Source organism: Anas acuta, chromosome 1 (genome assembly GCF_963932015.1).
Source record: "Anas acuta chromosome 1, bAnaAcu1.1, whole genome shotgun sequence".
NCBI classification, from domain to species: Eukaryota; Metazoa; Chordata; class Aves; order Anseriformes; family Anatidae; genus Anas; species Anas acuta.
Genome location: NC_088979.1, coordinates 21,053,368 through 21,072,525, shown reverse-complemented (window position 1 = coordinate 21,072,525; position 19,158 = coordinate 21,053,368). Strand labels below are relative to the sequence as shown.

General features: G+C 40.2%; 1 protein-coding gene across 8 annotated transcripts in view; it reads left to right on the top strand.

Moving 5' to 3' along the window:
• The window catches only part of ATP8A2 (ATPase phospholipid transporting 8A2), a 309,878-nt gene that overhangs the window by 49,977 nt on the left and 240,743 nt on the right, over positions 1 to 19,158 (top strand). For all 8 annotated transcript variants that reach the window (XM_068671922.1, XM_068671930.1, XM_068671958.1 and 5 more), the window contains 9 exons: positions 2,154 to 2,223; positions 4,402 to 4,529; positions 5,551 to 5,662; positions 6,454 to 6,619; positions 8,892 to 9,019; positions 10,096 to 10,173; positions 11,803 to 11,891; positions 12,648 to 12,692; positions 14,180 to 14,255. In XM_068671922.1, coding sequence (XP_068528023.1) covers positions 2,154 to 2,223; positions 4,402 to 4,529; positions 5,551 to 5,662; positions 6,454 to 6,619; positions 8,892 to 9,019; positions 10,096 to 10,173; positions 11,803 to 11,891; positions 12,648 to 12,692; positions 14,180 to 14,255 — 892 coding nt within the window. The remainder of the gene's footprint in view (positions 1 to 2,153; positions 2,224 to 4,401; positions 4,530 to 5,550; positions 5,663 to 6,453; positions 6,620 to 8,891; positions 9,020 to 10,095; positions 10,174 to 11,802; positions 11,892 to 12,647; positions 12,693 to 14,179; positions 14,256 to 19,158) is intronic.

Here is a 19,158-nt window from a genome sequence, read left to right as displayed (position 1 = left end):
ACACAGGAAAGAGAGATTTGAACAAGAGACAGTAGTGCTGTTTGTGTTCACACTTACTTTTTATTTTTTTTTTCCAAGTAGAGACAGACACCTTGCTTTCATGATTTTCTTCAGTCCACACAAATACTTTTCGACAGAGATGACTGGTTTCGACAGGTTGCTCTGGTCTCCCTCTTGTCCTGTCATTGTCTGATTGAGCAAAAAGTCACTTTCTGTCTTTTTTTTTTTTTTTTTTTTGATAAGTCCCCTTTAAGTACTGAAAAGAGGCAAATTTCATGTGATCAAGGGTAGAGGTATCTTTTTTTAAAACAAAAACAATTTTTTATAATGAGCAGTTGTCAACCTTCACATGCAGTTAATTAGGCTACACTCTTAGACATAAATAACTTTCTGTTTCAGTATTGAGAAATACTTGTTCTGCTAGAACTTCTTTAATTTATTACACTAAAAAAAACCAAACACCACAGAACAACAACAAAAAAAAAACACACTAATTTCTGATTTATACCTTAACTTGCATGGGTCAGCTTTTTGTTCTATATTATTCTACTAACTTGTTATCATTGCTAATCATATAACTGAAGAATTAAACCCAAAATATTTTGATTTTAGGAGATGCTTTGCTTGAAATAAATAGCAATTTCTATGGCAGTTCTGCTATATGATTGGTTTTATTTCCATGAGTCTTTTAAATGATGATGCTATGTGTCCTCAGTTCACCAGAAGGCATTGCATGCTCTGAATGGGTGAGAGTTTCTTGCTTGTGTGTGTTTTCTGTCTGAACTGAGTGTCGGAGTTGAAATAGATGATTGTTTGTTATCTTGATTCTTTTTTTTTTTTTGCTTCATAGAAGAAAGGTGACATCAAATGAAGTTCACGTACAGAATAAGTTTACGTGAAACAAAAATGAAGTGATTTAAACCCAAACAAAGCTTTGTATGGAAACACTTCTACATTTCTGTGGAAATGCAAGGAATTGCCTTGTGAGAGATCTACCTCAGGAGTTAACCACTCCAGTTGTTGTGGATAAACTGTTTCTAACAAGTACAATTGGAACCAAGCTGAACTTTCACTATGACTTCTTTGGGTTTGGGTTCAGGTTGATCTTATAGGAAGAGGTAAAGGACAGTCTCTTCACCTTTCTTCTTGAAGAAACTATCAATGGAGAGAAAAATCTAGCTACTTACTGTGTTACATGTGTACCTGTCCATTTCTTAACAATACTTTTCCTAAGGAGCCTTTTGTTGCTGATGCTTCTGCTAATTATGTTTGCTGTAATTGGTTATTTTGGAAAGCAAATAGCAACATCTCAAGAGTATGAATAGCGATATACTGAAGGAGCACATGATTTGGGTCCAGGTATGAAACTGATGTTCCCTAACAGCCTAAAAAGGCAGTGGTAAAAACAGTTTTGGTGGTTCCATACAGAGGTTTTAAATCTTAAGCAGTGTGTCAGGAAATAATTGGTGTTAGGTAGTACTGTAATAAGGTAATGTTGTTCTGTGCAGAGATTTTCCACTTCAGATATAGGTAAGACCTCGACTAACAGCAAATCTGGACAACTATGAGGAAGATTTTTTGCTACTCTAGAAGATGCAGCTCTGTTTCAATCTTATCATACCTTTTCTCTTTTTTTTTTAAAAGGGGTGAAATAAACACTGCTTAGCAGTGACTTCACGTGTACTTCCAGAAGTTTCTCAACTTAAAGGTGGTCCTGTGGCCACAACCTTTAGTGTGCGTGGTTCACAGACAAAGCTCAGTAGTAGAGGGCACTACCCTCCTCATCCCATTGCGTGTCCACTTCTTACACTGCTCATTAATTAGCATTGCATTTATCCATAGCTCATGCAATCTGAAGCAATATTACGGACTACAGTGTAAAATATTTTTTTCAGGCATCCAAGTTAATTGTGATTTGTAAAATTCTTTAGACCTGTCCTTCTGTATAATTTAATATTAGAGCATTCATATTCAAAGGCATGTCTGAAAAATGTGTGCTCTTAGCTGGCTCTTTCATGGTTTTATGCCACGAGTATTGATTTTTCTCTTCTGCAGTGTATTGAAGACATGTATCACGGACCACTTCACTGCAAAAGTAGTATATAAAAAGTAATTAATTTTCAATATTGACAGTCTTGTTGTGCTCCTTACAGTGAACCTCAAGCCATGTGCTATATCGAAACAGCCAATCTCGATGGGGAGACGAATCTTAAAATACGACAGGTAAAACAACGAGAACTTTGCTGTTTTTCTGCTAGGTACTAGTGTTAGCTGCAAGGCAGACGGTAGCTTGCATGACAGCAGTACTAGTACTGTTTAAAATAAATAAAATAAGACAGTAAAATATACATCTCTTTCCAGGTTGCTGTAAGCCTTTTTTTCTGACAGATACAAACCCAAGCAATAATGTTTCATGTACAAATCTAAGGAACTAATCCAGAGGAAAGGGGGGAACATAAGCCTAAAAGAGGAATCAAGCAGACCTTGGCTGTGTTTTGCTTGAGGTGCAGGGAGTACTTTTACCAGTCTTACTGCTTGCGAATGATAGCAGTAACTTCTGTCAGAATGTGAAACACTCCAAATACTTAGATTTTTTCGTCTGCCTCTTTGAGTCAAGCTCATCTCTAATCCCGAGAAGATATTGAGGTATCCACTCTTAAATGCATATAGCATTGTAGCTGGGAGAAGCCTAGCGTAGTTTTTCTGGTGGGTGGTTTGTACTGAGAATGAGTTGTAGCTCTTGCATTAGTATTTATTGGAGATGCAAAAGCTACAGAACTATTACTAAAAACTAGAAACTGTGAATGTACTATGGATCTGCTCTCTACTCCCTTGCTAAATGGGATCTGTTGACACAGCTTTTGGAATAGATTTTCAGGTAGTCTTTTATCTATTGGTGCCTTTTTGCTTTCCCTAAGCCATGATAAATTTTTCCCCAAAGGTGGAGTTTTTAAAGACACAGTGATTACAATAATGGCTTAATGGCTTTTTTTTTTTTTTTGGTGAGTTTAAACTTTTTTTGGACTTCTCTCCATTTTTGGAGAGATGGTGGAAGTCTAGGCTAAAGCAGAGAGTAACACTGCTAGTGCTCTGAAACTCTTGAGAGTGAAATACGAAGCTACAAAGCTAATTGTGCCCATTGATGAATGAGTTTTTTTTATCAAGTAACTATTTGATAATACTGATCTTACTGGGAAACCCAGGCATTTCTTACTAATTTAATATAAAGAACTTCAGCAAGAAGTTGTGTTGATACACAGCACTTCCAGAGAGTAAGCAGAATGGAAGTGGTAAAGTGCTGTATTTATCAAAAAAAAAAAAAAAAAAAAAAGCTTGTAGTTGTGGTCAGAGATGCAATTTCTGCTTTCACATGTGCCAGTCTGTTGCTTCTCCCTCTGGAGTGCTCAAAGGAACCTTTTATTATGCTTCAGTTAACTTGTTCCCTGTTGGTGCTAAGTAGTGGGGTTAAGTTTGATGTTTCTAGTTTTGTTGAAGAAATCCTTTTCATTATGGTGTTTAGAAAGAGTTCAGAATCTCTTTGCCTTCTTTCCCAGAGTTAGGAAAAATGAGTTTGGATTAGCATTTTGATATACTGAGTGGTATATACATGTACATATATGTATATATGTAAAATACGGTTTAAAAGCTTGTTTACTACACTTGAGGAAACGTGATTTCCTGTTCTGGGTCAGCCTGATAGATCAGATTGGGGTTCTTGTCAGATTTTATTTCCTTCTGGACACGTGCTTAAAATACAAAAATAAGGTTGTGGAGGGTTTCTTCTTAAAGCCTTGTTCCGGCTTGCAGTGCTGCAGTCAAATTCTGGCAAGAGAAACTGAAAAATGGATCACTCTTAGCAGGTGGAGGTAATCAGATGGAAAGCAATGGAGTGTTGTGAGTGCAGTCTCAGATGGAGTGGCGATGTGTTAGGTTAGGGTTGCATTGTGGGTTTGTAATTAACCTTGAGCAGGGTCAGAGCACAACGGCTGTAGTGAGCTAGGAGAGACTACGCTTAAGAAGGACTATATTTAGCAGCAGTAATACATCAGCAGAGCTACACTTTGAGAGAAAAGCCAAGCTTGTGCTTGGTGCTTCTATCCTACTTCCTCCTGCACATGTGAACATTTGTGGATATGAATTTCCTCTTCATCACACAGATCGTGTAGGCTTTTTGGTAGAGGGATTTAAGACAATCCTATATAAGCAGGCTCATGTACGTCCATGATAGTTAAGTCTTGTGGGAAAGTTACTGATTACTCATCTAAAAACAAACACAAAATGAGAAAACCCCAGAGCCAAGCAAATTCGTTATCTGAATTATTGGAAGAAATAACTTTTTTTTTCCTAGTTGTCTTTCTAATTATTTTTTGACAAGAACCTCTCTTGGATTGGTCTGTGCAGGGATTGTCTCAAACTGCTAGTCTCCAGTCAAGAGAAGAACTGATGAAGGTATCTGGGAGGATCGAGTGCGAAGGGCCGAACCGCCATCTCTACGACTTCACTGGGAACTTGCGCTTAGACGGTCAAAGGTACCAGCTTGACAGCAGAGCTGTAAACTCTTTTGGTTGGGAGAAATAGTTCCTGCGTGCTTTTCATCTCCAACATTGATTAGATGCCTGTTTTGGGTGGGGTGGGCACAAGGCAAACAATTATCATCTGTGAGTCAGAGCATCTGCCAGTGTAAGATGACAAAGTTCTGCCTTTCTGTGGAGTTTTCTGCTTTTTAAGTGAGACATGGCTTCTTTGGAATCAGCTCTTCTTTTAGACACTTAACAAAGAGCAGAGGAAATGGTTGTATTTTTAGGGGGTTCCTGCTACAGGAGACATGGAGAGGAAACTGGAACCCTTTACTGTCCAACAGGAACCAAAGGCTGTACCAAGTTGAGATATATACAGGAAAATGATTCCAGAATCTGGAGTCTTATCAGTGTGACTTGTATCTGTTGCAACTCATGACAGAAAAGAACTGGGAATATACATTCAATACTATAAGTAGTAGGACTTGAAGAGTCAGCAGGAGCGTACAGGTTTTGCCTTGCTGTACTTGTTTTCCTGCACCAAAGGTATCCCACTTGGCTATGTAAGCTGAATAGTGCCAGATGCAAAAATAATGCCAGATCACTTGCTTCTCGCTTGAAAAAGTCTCATGGGTAATGCAATTTTACCAAAATGTTTCTGAAATGACGTGTAAGGCTATAGTGTGCTTTGAATGGATTGTCTGTTTGCAAGTGTGATGCTTCTCTGTCATGGGTGTGAGACTTAGGCTAATAAAGTGAAGCACAGAGTAGGCTTAGAGCTGCCTCAAGTTCTGGGCAATTACAGCAGCTCTCTTGAATCACTCACCTTCTGCTGCGCTTTGGGTTTCAAAACAGCACTGAAAACCGTGTGTTGCATGGATAACATAAGATTGTGGGCAATATAAGTTCATTAAAATACTTTTTTTTTTCCTTATGTTAAAGAGTTTTGAAGAGGGGGGAGTAATGCTGAAAGTCTAGCTATTTCCTGAAAGCATTGTACAGAATTGAGAGCTGCATCCTTCTTGCTTTGCAGCCCAGTTCCTGTTGGTCCAGACCAGATCTTGCTAAGAGGCGCACAGCTGAGGAACACTCAATGGGTCTTGGGTATTGTCGTGTATACAGGACATGATACAAAACTCATGCAGGTATACCCTTAAAGATTTGGAGCATGTTATTCTAGAAGCTGATGTACTTCCCTGAATTCTGCCTGTATTTAGATTTGAATTCATGACATGGTTTGACTCATACCTGTTTAAATTAAATCTTGAGGAGTACAAGGATGCTACTGAACTTAAAGTTACATGTGCATAAAAATTTATGGAGGTGTGTCTCACAACACTTCGTTGTGTCAGTAAACTAACTGTATTATAACTTGTTAGCTATACAGCTTTTAAAAATTAGGGTTAGCTACTGAGGAAATAGTAAAGACTCCCTACTATTTTAGCACTTGGAGATAGTTAGGTTAAGACTACAGTTTGTATTGCCTTAATGAATCACCGTCCCTGGGGGTGTTCAAGGTGAAGTTGGATGTGGTGCTTGGGGACATGGGTGAGTGGGTGACATTGCTGGTAGGGGGATGGTTGGACCAGGTGATCTTGGAGGGCTTTGCCAACTTTAATGGTTACATGATGGGGAGGGCTTGGAGAGTCCAGAATCAGGTATGTGCTGTTCACCTCTGACCATCAATGGCATGTACAGCAAGGAGATGTGTACTAGACCTGTAGAACTGAATGTTTCTCTTGTCCAATCTTCTGTCAATTTAGCACTTGTTAGGAGTATTGGCTCCTCTTAGGACCTTGTTGGCCTTTGCATACAGTATTGGGCTACATAGAGTTGAAGCGATGAGTTCTGTAACTGACTAAAAACGAAGGATGAATTTGCTTTTGCTACTTGATATTGTTCAAGGCATTATCAGACTCTTTCTGCTGCTCTTCAGAATTCAACCAAAGCACCTCTGAAGAGATCAAACGTGGAGAAAGTAACCAACGTGCAGATCCTGGTTTTGTTCTGTATTCTCCTGACCATGGCCCTCGTGAGCTCTGTAGGTGCCTTATTGTGGAACAGAACACACGGCGAGGTCGTCTGGTACCTTGGCTCCAACAGTGAGTATGCTGGCAGGGTTGCTCAGAGTGTGTCCTGAATGTATAAAATAAGAAATGGAGAAAGAAAGACACATGAGAAACAGCCTGTTGCTAACTTTTGATGGCCAGATTGTTTTTTTTTTTTTTTAATTATTATTTTGTAGAATGGACTGGCATAAATTAACTTGCCAACGAGGCTTCTGTTAATAAAGCATTTGAAAGGTTAGGTAGCTGTCAGTGGGTTGCCACCCAGGGAGCAGGAAAGAATCAGAAGAGTGGCAAGAGTGGTGTTGGCTGTTCAAGGTTTTTCGGCACTGTGGACATACCGTGCATCTGCATTTCCACAGAATTTGGTTTTGGAGTAGGTCATGTACTGCCTTGCCTATCATGTCTGTACATATCATGTACATGACGAAAGGGTAGCAGGTCCCAGATACATGGTGCTAACTTGGGTTTCATGCTTGTGTACAGAAGAAAAGGATTTGTCCAGCTGTGTTGTTTCCTGATTTTCAATGAGATATGTTAATCTGTTGCAGAGAACTGAAATGCATGCTAAATCTTGTGATTTTTGTATTTGCTGTGTGTTTCAGAGTTGCTTTGGCTTCTGACTTCCATTATTAGTAATGAGAAAACTGGTTAGCTTGCTTAAAGGGGGTTATTTGTTTTTATTCTTACTCCTTGAATTTATTAGTTCAGATATCAAAGATGGGCCTTACACAAATGCCTAGCAAAGAAATACAGTGCTGCCCATCAGACTTCTGTCTCGGGGGTTGTATTATCCAGGTATAAAATATATTGTTACAAACACCTGGAGATGTAAATCCGAAAACAATTCTCACTGCAAATTGTCTTTCTGGTGGTGATGGTAAAAACAGATGGCAAAAGGGATCTTCAGGAGTTTAAAACAAAATTTAGTCATGATAGTAATGGGGGAAAAAGAACTTTTATAGGAAGAACATGGAAGTGCCTTGTACTTCACTCCGATTTTGGTAGCTGTAATGTCTTCTGGTAGCAATATCAGTGACTTCAAGCTTATTCCCTATCCTCCACCCTGCTTTTTAACGAGGAAGTTTAAAAGTTTGTGTCTTCAAATGACAGAAGGAAAAGATGAATGAAACAAACTCTTGAACTTGTGCTAATATGAAACAGATGCAACCTTTAATGTAGTATGAGGCAGTAGTTTGTATGGATGCTTCCCTATAAATTCAACACACAATTTCCATCACTTCACTAACTGTGGGAAATGCTTTCTTCAGGCGGATAGGGAGACTTAGACTCTTTCTTAAATGTCTGATTTCTATAAGGACTGTATTAGGAAGAGTATTTTCCAGTTGGGTGTGCTTCTGTTCTTTGTGTTAATTGAGCAAAGATACAGAATTCATGTGTGTTCATGCTTGGAGGAGGTTCCTGAGTCCAAACTACAACTCCTTGGCTTTTATCTCCTAGTTTGCTCCGCTGCCTTCATCCCAAGTCATTTGTAACACCGGAATCCCCGTAGTTACGGGCTGTGACCATATTGCACTGGGTGCTCTGCTGATTGAAGTGGTTCCCTAAGCTTCAGAGCCAGGTGCAAGCACTTAGACTATGTATGGAAAGAGGCTGTGGTTGGCACCATGGACAGGAGATGCTGCCCTGTGCTCTGCTGGACCACTTCTGATCCTGTCTGCTGTTCATAAATGCTTTCCCTTCCCTTTAGGGCTGACATTGTCACTGTTACTAACAGCTCTTCTACTTAAGCCGGATGCCTCAGTTTGTCTGCTCCATGTCTGAAGTCATTTTGTTTACTCATTTCTTTAGTGTGAGTGACTTCTCAAGTCTGCTGATGCTGACAACTTTTAGAACAAATTTTATTCTTTGCTCTGTTTTTAATTCACTGTTTCTGAAGGGTGAAGTTAAGCTACTAGTGATATTGGTGGCTCTTAATTGAGGTAGTTGACACATTGGATAAATCACTAAATTTGGGTTATAGTGTGGAACACCATACATCTTGCCATCTGTTCAGCAAAAAATATTTAGCAAGTGTTCTGATCTCTAATACGTATCCTCACCAATCTCACTCTTCTTCACCTGACGTGGTATGCTATGTCTCCAGGCACGTGTTCTTTGGGTGCTTTTATATATTTAATATTGAAATCAGTATTGAAAAGACCCTTTTGCTAAGCCTTAACACAATTGCTGGTTATTTTAGTGCTACTATATACGATAAGGGCAACTACAGAAAGATGATTGCCCCTATATTGTGTTACTTAGATTTCTGCCATCTGTATGACGTCATGTGTCTTTCATGTGACAGGAATGCTGTCTGTCAACTTTGGATACAATCTGCTGACATTTATAATCCTGTACAACAACCTTATTCCAATCAGTCTTCTGGTGACGTTGGAAGTTGTCAAATTTACTCAGGCTCTTTTTATAAATTGGGTAAGTAACAAGACTAAGATGTATTAACATCACTTTGTCAAAGTTTCATGAAAAACCTGAAATCTTTACCAGACTTTCTGGTGAGTTCCCGATGCAACTCCTGGGAAAGGCAGGGAGAAGTTCAGAAGATCTAATTTGTGCTGTGCTCACTAAGAAAGGACAAGATGTAGTTGCAGGAAGCTCTCCTGTACAAACGATTGCTTTTGTATATTTTGGGCTTTCAAGATGGGAGAAGTCGTTCAGCAGACTCATTCATGGTTGGTTAGATAGCTTTTGAAAACTCCTTGGTACCCTGTAGCTTCTCTTGGCCACAGCAGAAGGAAAGACGGAACTTGTTTGTGCTTTTTTTAAACCCTGAGGCTGGTAGTCAGGTCCACCATGGTATGAGTCGTGATGTTTCTCTGAGGAGATGAGTTGGTGGTGCCTTATGTTACAGAGTGGTGATACCTCTGTTCGTGCAGGCGCTGACTTCAAAGTGTTTCTCTTCACTTATGTACTGAAAATATTTTAGAGATGTCTTAAGCTCAACTGTAACAAGTGGAGGAGAAACATTCCTGGTCTTGGTATGCAGTAATGCTGCGACTTTCAGTAAGGTTAGAGAGGTTCCTCTAAAATGCAAGTAAATAAGATCTGGTTTGTGTGTGTTCTCTGAACTGCTTATAGCAGCTATTTTGTTCACCTTTCCAATTAAATATAGTAATCAAGAGTTGATTTTACTAAGTCACTAATTGTCTCTTTTAATCACAGGTTGGAGTAAATTGTGTTGTTCTTGTAACTTAAGACCTATATTTAGAGTGGCCTGTTAGAACTTCTTCCCATTGTATGTAATTCTTAAGCTGGGGGTGCAATGAAGAAAATACCAAATTACCATTAATTGAGTCAGACTTTTCTCAGGTTTATGCAGTAGGGAGGTACCCCGTGGAAAGGAAGCCCTGCTAATCAGCTTGGTTGCTGTTTGTCAGAACTTCCACCGATGGAGTTAAGGCAGTCAAGCCAAGTTGGAGCTCAACACAAGAAGACTGGAGACTGCAGTATTTAATTTGCTTAGCACGGGTCTAACTTTACTCTCATTTCAGGACATAGATATGTACTATCCTGAGACAGACACACCTGCAATGGCCAGAACCTCAAACCTTAATGAGGAACTTGGGCAGGTAAGAAAAAACTTAGGTATGTATAATGTTGTTCTGTGACTGGGGAAGCTGGAAGGTGTGAATGAACGCTGTGAGCTGTGCTGTGTTCTGTTGCGCTGTGGCTCAGGTTAATGGAACTTCTTTACTTTCATTAGTCCAAGTCTTACCAGTATGAAACATCACAAGATAAATTCAAGGTCATACAAGCAAATATAAGCCTAGGAACTGATTTTTATTTTTATTTTTATTTTTTCCCACCTTTGCTCTGAACTGACTTTGTCCTTGAGCTGTGTATACCAAAACAAGATGTACAGGACTAAGCTTGGCTAAAGAGCAGGCCAGAACAGCCTTAGCCTTTCTTAGTTCTTCAAGTTTCTGACAGCCTAACAAGAAATGCAAGTCAAAAAAGATGCAGTTTTAATCTTAATTGAGATGCTATTCCTTGACAAGCATTTCCATTTTCTTCTCATGTAATGATTATTGTATATTAACTTGTAGTTCTTAGATATTTATTGCAAATACTGCGCAATTCTGCAAGTGAGACTTTCGAAATGGAAGGGTTTTCCAAAAAAAGGCTACTGCAGAACACAGCTTTGCCACTGAAGTTTTGTAGTACCACTGAGAAATGCTAGCTTTTTCCTGTGACCACCAAAATCGTGTGTAACTGAACCAAATGAACTTTGAAGTTCCTGTGTATTCCACCTTGAAGACAATATTTATGTATGCAAAATATGTAATTATTGTGTCCAGCTCAGCAGGACAACTGTCAGTATCCATGCTGTCGAATTAAATGGGGCTTTTCTTTAGGAGTGTTAAAATCTGATTTGTATTTGCACTTCTTCGTTGTGAAGTTACTACCGTAATTTGAAGGTTTATTTTTGCCTGAAATTAATTACATGATATGGTGCAACATACCTAATTGGCCCTTAAGATGTTTTCAGAAATAGCTTACCATTGATTCCTTGTAAGTAGCCAGAGTTTTTGGATTTGTTAACTGAACTACTTGATCAGATGTGTTTTAAAACTTTGGTATATGTCAAAATGATATCTCAAAGTTCCTCAGATTTTGGGTACCCACTTTGACTTCTGGTTTGCACAGCTGATGATGGCTGTGTGTCTCGGACTTCAGGACTGGCTCATGGGTAACAGAAAAAGCTTCTGCTTGCCTGTGAAATACCACTCAATGATATTCCTTGCAGAGCAGTGTTTGTGGGTGTAGGGGAGAAAAACACATGGTGATCTTTAGAAAACAGAGTTTCTTCAGTGTTAAACTCTAGCAGTTCTTGAAGAACGTGAAAAAACATTTAATTCAATTTCAGGCATTCTGTATGATGTTAATACAGCTGAAAGATTCGGTGAATGTTCAAGTAGTGTAAGCCAGCACATCCATACACTGGAGCCTTGGCAATTGATACCTACTTCTTGGGCATTGATTCATTTACACATAAATAAGAAATAATGCCATTAGGGTTCTCCTGATGGATTTTTGTTTAGCTTTGGTACAACAAACCGAGCTGTAGTAAACCTCCACTGGCCAATACTATGATATTTCTGGGTCTTATGTCACTTCCAAAATTTTCCTGAAACTTAATATGTTTTCAGCTTGTTTCAGGTTTTGTTACTTTGCAAGTAATTTTTTTTTTCTTCCAGGTAAAATACCTGTTTTCTGATAAAACAGGTACTCTAACATGTAATATCATGAACTTCAAGAAATGCAGTATTGCTGGAGTGACATATGGGTAGGTATGACTTTAGAAACTCTCTAGCTAAATATGTGCATGTTGATGATACATACTTGGGTATCAGAACAGGATTAGAACATTCTGTTCAGTTTACGTTGCAGCATATTTTATGGTCACAGTTTAAAGCTTTCATTTTCATGTCCTGCAACCAAAACTGAAATGCAAACCCGGAGAATACTTTAAGTGTAAAGAGAAATCTTTTTTGTTTCTTAACTTGTCTGATTGTAATTTAAAGTAAACCAAAAGTACTAAATTCCTGACCCTTTCCAGAGGGAAGAAGGTAAAGCCTAAAACCAGCAATCATCACTCGTGCCTCTGTGACTTGCTCAAATAACCAGGATTTCACTACAGCAATATAACTGTAATTGTAGTCGTCAAAAAGCAAGAGTTGAATATTCCATGCACAGGAGGGATGCGCACTTAAACTGTTTTTGTTCTGTTTTTATTAAAGAGATCCCTTTTGGTCACACTGGTATTTCATAGCACTTGGCTTTTTGACTCTCTAGTACTGTATCTTTTGTTTGTGCTAGATTTTAAAAGACTAGTCTTAAGATCTCCATGCAAATTAGCCTTTGAGTTTCAGAGTAGCTAAATCAGATATCTCATAAGGTAGAGAACTTGATTCAAGTGTTTGAAAAGCTGAACCCATGATTCCAGTGTTTATATGTATGATGACTCATTGATCTGCCTTCTATCTACTTCTAGTTTGCAAAGTGGAATAAATGTTCTTTTTTTCCCCCTCCTACTCCTCAGTCACTTTCCAGAGTTGGAAAGAGAACGTTCATCAGAAGACTTTAGGTAAATATATTTGAAGATGTCTTATTCTGTGTAGACGATCTATATAAACAGACTGCTTTCAAATTTGAAACAGCAAAAAGCCCAAGGGAACAATGTGTTTGTGTGGAGGCTCCTACTGGAAGAGCATTTTATGCAGAGCTGGTGGGTGGTGACACAACTTCTTTGCACAGAGAGATGATGGGAGAAGGGAAGGTGGGGGATGCACAGTGGCTGGGCTGGCTTGGATGCATGCTAATGCAGCGCTTATTTACAATTGGCAACAACCAAGTTGCAAGGTAAGAGTAACCTTTACAGTCAGGCTCTCGATCTGAGAATACTGCTAATCATTGCATCAGTAGGTTCAAATCCGACAAGGAAAATAAAAGAATCCCTGTATTAAAATATTATGTTTTAGTAGATAAACTAGATGTGGCAATGTCTCATGTCACTCACTGTGAGGGCGGTGAGGCCCTGGCACAGGCTGCCCAGAGAAGCTGTGGCTGCCCCATCCCTGGAGGTGCTCAAGGCCAGGCTGGATGGGGCTTTGGGCAACCTGGTGTGGTGGGAGGTGTCCCTGCCCATGGCAGGGGGGTGGAACTGGGTGGGCTTTAAGGTCCCTTCCAACCCAATCCATTCTGTGATTTGATGTCACAAGAAGCACTCTTACTCAGATTTAATGAATAGGGGTGAAGTGTCTCTCCCACTCCACAGACTGAAATGAAAACCTAAAAGGAAGTGCTACACAGGAGGCGTCACTGTACCATGTTCAGTGGAAGGGGGAAAGAGCCAAAGAGGGCTGATATATTTTAGAATATCAAATACAGTTAAGTGGGCTCCCATCAAAGAAATGTGTAGACTGAGTGTTGTTGGAAACTACTTCCTGATGAGCTCTTATACTTCTCTAGTGATCCTGCTAACTTTTGTCATCACCTTTTAGGAAGAAGGTGATATGATATGTTGTTACTTCTGCTGAGATGGAATTTCTGTGAATGCCTCTCTTCTATGCTGCAGCTTTCTTTATCGCCATCTTTTCTCTCCTTTGTGCTTGCTTGTGCTTCCTCTTCTATTGAAGAGTTTCTTCCAGACAGTAACTCGGAGTACTTGGCCTGAAAATCCTCCAGGGATCAATTTAAAGCAAAACTCACTGACTAGAGAGGAAGCATAGGGATATTGATCTGTGGCCTATCTTGATTTCAAGTTGACTTTTTATTTATGTGTTTTAAGAACATTTAAAAGCTGTTTCTGCTACATCTGTCCTAGGAAGTATGCTGACACTTGAATCTTGAAATGCATTTTGAAGCATAACTGCTCTTGTTGGTTTTCCGAAGAAACTATTGCTCATTTTCAGCATTTTGGGTGTTAGTCATATGATTTTTTTTCACAATATTTCCAAGGACAGTGGATTTTTATTTTAGTTTTGTCTCCAACAATATAGATCAAGTAATAGAAATAGATGATTAAGAATGGAAATACTGACATTGTTATATTTGTCTCCTCTTGCTCCACAGCCAGCTACCTCCTCCCACCAGTGAGTCATGTGAATTTGATGACCCAAGACTACTGCAAAACATCGAAAATGACCATGTAAGTCCAGTTCTTGAATGCCACATGTCTCTTGAACACCCTGTTAGTGGTCTGTCTGGAACTGACTGCTCAACACATTTGCTTGGGTGATTGTTTGCTCTGCAGGTATGACATAAAACAGATGAAAGCAGAGATAAATAGGAAACAAAATAGTTTCCTCCAACCCCTTCCTGACCACTTGGCTTACTGCTGAGCTGAAGAAACAATGACACTGAATATGGGTGCTAGCTATAAAACAGCTTCATATACAGCAGTATATGGAAGATGGTGTCTTGTAGGAATTGATGTTAGAAATCATAAACCTTTAAAAGAAAAATGACTTAAATATTACCACCTTTTATTTGAAGACTATTCAAACATCCTTCCTGTTAACCTTCCTGTTAAAATACCATTTTTAACTATACTCCAAGGCATTACAAGGTGGTTCTGTTGAGAACTGCTTCAAATATTGCAAATGATGGAAATTATGGAAAGGGCATAAGAAATGAAGGCTCAATTGCAAGCTTAAGCTTGCAATGGCTGAGACTTCAAGTGATGATTAATTTTAGCCTAACTGATTGTGTCTGAAAGGGCTGTCCCTAGTCGTTAGGACTGTCAATTTCATTCTTATTCAGAAAATGTGCACCTACGAAGCATTTGGCTGCACACATGACAATTTTATATTGCTTGTATTTAAGAAAAAAAAAGGAACACCCGTTCTAGTCTGCAGAAGTTGTCCCACAGTAGGGGATGTGGACATTGTCTGCAAGTGCAAGCTGAAACAGCTAACTTGGTTAGCTCACCTTGTTAAACAGTGTATCATCTGTAACTGGGCTGGCTAAGTTTAGTATGAGCAACTGAAATAAAGCTACAACATACTGTTCAAAGCTTTGCTTTCTGCTGTGCTTTACAGTACTTGAAATGCAACATGATGCAGATGTCTGAAGGAATATTTAATTACTGTGTACTGCAGCATGTTCGTCAAGGTGTCAGAGCCTGAAGATGGCTCCTGTTATCTGACCTTCAGGAAGATGGCCCTCTCAGGATAAAGTAGTGGCTTCCTGCGTGGCTTTTGCCATCATCTGCAAAAAAAGACTTTGCAGTGCAGATCATCAGAACACTTGCAGACAAGATGTGGGTTCCCTCCCGTTCCTGTGTTCCCTTTGTTAAGATGTAGCTACAGTTAGGGTTTATGGCAGTTGCGCGTTCCAAGTTCTGCATTAAAGGCTACTGATTTAGGCGCAGCCTGCAGATAATGTATGCTTGGGCTCTTACTCACTAGCTGTTGCTTCTAGGGGTCTACAGGGAAGTCATCTTGTGTGTCACTCGGCTGCGCTGGAGGGATGCATGCCGCCCACTGACAAGTGATGATTTGGCACAAGACCTAAAAAAACGTGTTGCATGCAGTTCTTGCATTCTTAGAAAATCCAGGTCTAGTTGTCAAACTACATCAGTGATGTGAGGGCTGGACTGCAGGGTAGTGGGAGAGTGAATACTCAACATGTTTCCGGCCCTTTGCTTTATGGCAGTGTACAGATTGTCTCCTACATAAATCTCTTTAGTGTCTTAGTTTTCATAGCTAATTGATACACGCAGATGCTATTTGAATTTGTGTGACAACCTTCAGCCATTTAGGGAACTGAGGTAATGAAATGGATCTTCTAATACAAGCAGCCCTGCGGGGTCAGATGCTGCTGTACTCAGCTGGGCAACGAATTCCCTTTAAACATTTGCCTTTTTGCAGATGGAGCTGTCAGTGTGATATCTTCCACGAACACTCAATAACTGCTCACTGCTCTGGTCTTGAAGATTGCATTTTTTTTCAATCCACTTGCATGTGTTAGTTTAGAGCTGTCTCTGTGCCAAGTAATTTTCTTTCCAAGTCAAAAATAAAAATATAATGTATTTCTCCTCCTCGTGAGACTGTCTTCCATCTGGTAGGAAGATTTTAACATCGTGCAGCACCTCTAAGTTTCATAGCTCTATTTGGCCACTGCTTTGTAAGGCCTGATTGATGGCCAAGTCCAGTCTTGACTAATAGTGGAAGAATTATTGCTCTGTAGGAAGTGCTCCAAGGAAAAATAACTTCTGAAAAAGATGCGGAGGCTCTTGGTTTCTCTGGGCTTTTAGTGTAGCAGAAAGTACCGAGGTTTATCTGCTTGTGCCTTTTTAGTAGCAGCTTCTGTTGGATGGGTGAACTGTGTCACAGAGCCAAGAATACGCTGCTGCCTTGTTTCTGTAGGGAAATGCTATAAGCTATTAGAGTAAGAGAAGAGCAAGTATTTCCAAAGACTTAAAAGAATGTTTGGTGATTAAGCAAAGCATTTTTTATCTTAGTGCTTGAGTTGCATGTGTACTGTGAATAACTGAGTGGAGATGCAGGATTTTTAGCCCCCCTCTGTCCCCCTTTTGCATCTGCACATGAAGAGTGCAGGGAAGATGGTCAAGAAGCAACGAGTAATAACCTTGGATCTTGTCCTGGTCTCCTCTGTCTCCCTGGATTCTTTCCTAACTTCCTCTGCTAATTCCAGTTCTCATCTCAGCTCACTTCTCTGGCCCCCAAATTACCAATTGGACAAGAAGCAAGCCCACAGAGTAGCTACATACGCAGGAATTCGTTCAGTGAGTATGTGTGATGAGTAGTTCAGCAGTTGGCCAGGCAGAACAGATAACCCCTGTGCTCCTGTTGAGCCTTTGCTTCAGTGAAAGTGTTCGTTTCCAGCTGTCTGATGTCTGCTTAATTTTATGCAGTGTGTGGGAACCGAGGCTTTTAGTCCATCTGACTTTGTTGAAGTCACCACTGTAGTAAGATGATTCTTATTTCCTTAGGAAAGGAGAACAAGAAACACATACCACTACTTACTGGGATGAAAAGCTAGAATTTAAGGTACGGTAGGAATCTCGCCATTTAGGTGGTAAGAACCTCTGGGAGGCTTTAATTCAGCAAGTAACTGTTGCCTGTAAAACTGTCATTTTACAGCTCACAAATTGTTGTTGCTTGGCAAGAAATACTTGTCACTCTTAGCTTTTGCCCTGGCAATGTATGGGTCTTGAGCATTTTTCTTTTACTCGAGCACAAGGCCGTATCTTAATCATTGATCATTTTTCAGTGGTTTGGACAAGATAAACTTTCATTTAACTCTCAATATGCCAGTGCCACGTGTTGCTCGAGTCTTTTTCCTGGAATATTGAGTCTTTTCCTGGAATATTGCCTCCAACCTTACCAGCCTCACTGTTGTACAGGTGCCCAACGTGACTGGTTCCTCAACTGCTCTCAAAATATTTTAATGAACAAAACACTAGGAAGATCACTTTTTTATATCTCTTTAAGAAGGGGAGTCATAATTAATTCTGTTAATGACATGGATAAGTATTTTACTAGCTGTCCTTGGTGCAGATTGTGTCATACTTACTCAAAGCAGCAAGGTCAAGTTGTTAGACTGTGCCTTAATATCTTGCTGTCCATTTCTAGGCCTCTTGCTCAGAAACCTCTCAGTCCAGCTAACCTGGAAATATCACAGAGACACTGACCTGATGCTGCTTGAAGTGAATAGAGATTGAATGTAACCCTTAACTTTATATATAATTTCCTTGTAACTTCATCTGGCTGTGAGTAGCTCGCTAGAGTGGTGCAGTGTCACTCCTTAGGAGTGAGGAGACCCAGATAACTGCACGTGGCATGCAGATAAGTAGCTCTGCGGAGTACAACTTGCCCCTCAGAAGACTGAGCTTCACCCCGTCGTTTGTTCCCTCTGTCTAGAGAAGAGCACCTTATGCGAAGGGATGAGAACTTTTGATAATATTTCCTGACCAGTGGTCCGTGCCCTGCTCCATGGTGGATAATGCTGTGTCTTCTAGATAAGGCAACTCCACTTTCATTGTAGGTCATGCTTTTAAATTATGTTTAATCAGTGGGATATGTCGCTGGTGCAGGAGGTTATAGACCAGGTGTTCCACACTGACCTTGTTCCAAGAGAAGCAGTAGCTTTGACTCAGAACTATTGGTTCTCAGGGAGAAAAATGGTGGAAAGAAGGAACCTACAAGGAGAGAGACCTGTGGGCAGAGGAGCAAAAGACCGACCTATGCAACCTTTGCTCCTGCTGCAGATAAATGGAGCAGGAAAATAAAGCTGAGCTTCAAACAAAAAGCAGGCAAGGAATGCCTCACAGACAATCAGTAAGAATTTGATTAGCAAAGTTGCTGACCTTTGCTTTAATAGAGGAAAATAAACAATAAAGCAAGCTCTAAGTCCTGTGGGTTAACTGATCTTCTGCTGGGGTTAAACTCCGCGTGGTGCAAGGGATGTGGGATCGCAGAAGCCAGTATGACCACAAGGTTGGTTGGTAACAGCTCTGAAGCAATTATTTGAACACTCTGCCCTGATTCATGCCAGTGCAATAAATATTGTGTCAGTGTTGGAACAACACAGGAAGGTAACAAATGACAGCTGCGTGCAGGAGCTGACATGGGCCTCTGCTGATCTGCTGCTGTAGATCTGGAAGGCTGCCACGTAGCCCATTGTGAGCTGTGAATGTACCAAAACAGCACCAAACTACACTGCTGGCTCGACAGCAGAAACATAGATGTGGGAAGGAGCAAAATCAGTGGCATCACCAGAGCCAGGTTGCTTCCAGCTGGTTGAACATGTAGCATGAAAGCATGCAGGAGGCCAGGTGAGACACTCGTAAGAAGGACATTAAAGGTCTGCAGCAGTGGTCGCTGAAATGAGAATCTGGCAGGCTGTTCGTTTTGTGGAGATGAAGGTCTTGCAGTGCTTTCGCTGCAAATAACGGAGTAGCAGTGACCTCCTGACCAGCAATTTGCTGTGGGCTTGCTGTTTCTCTCGCTCCTGACGATGTGCAATCTCTCATTTTCCTGAACACAGCCTCTGCACTCCAGCCTGTCAAAAGTGATGGCTGTTAC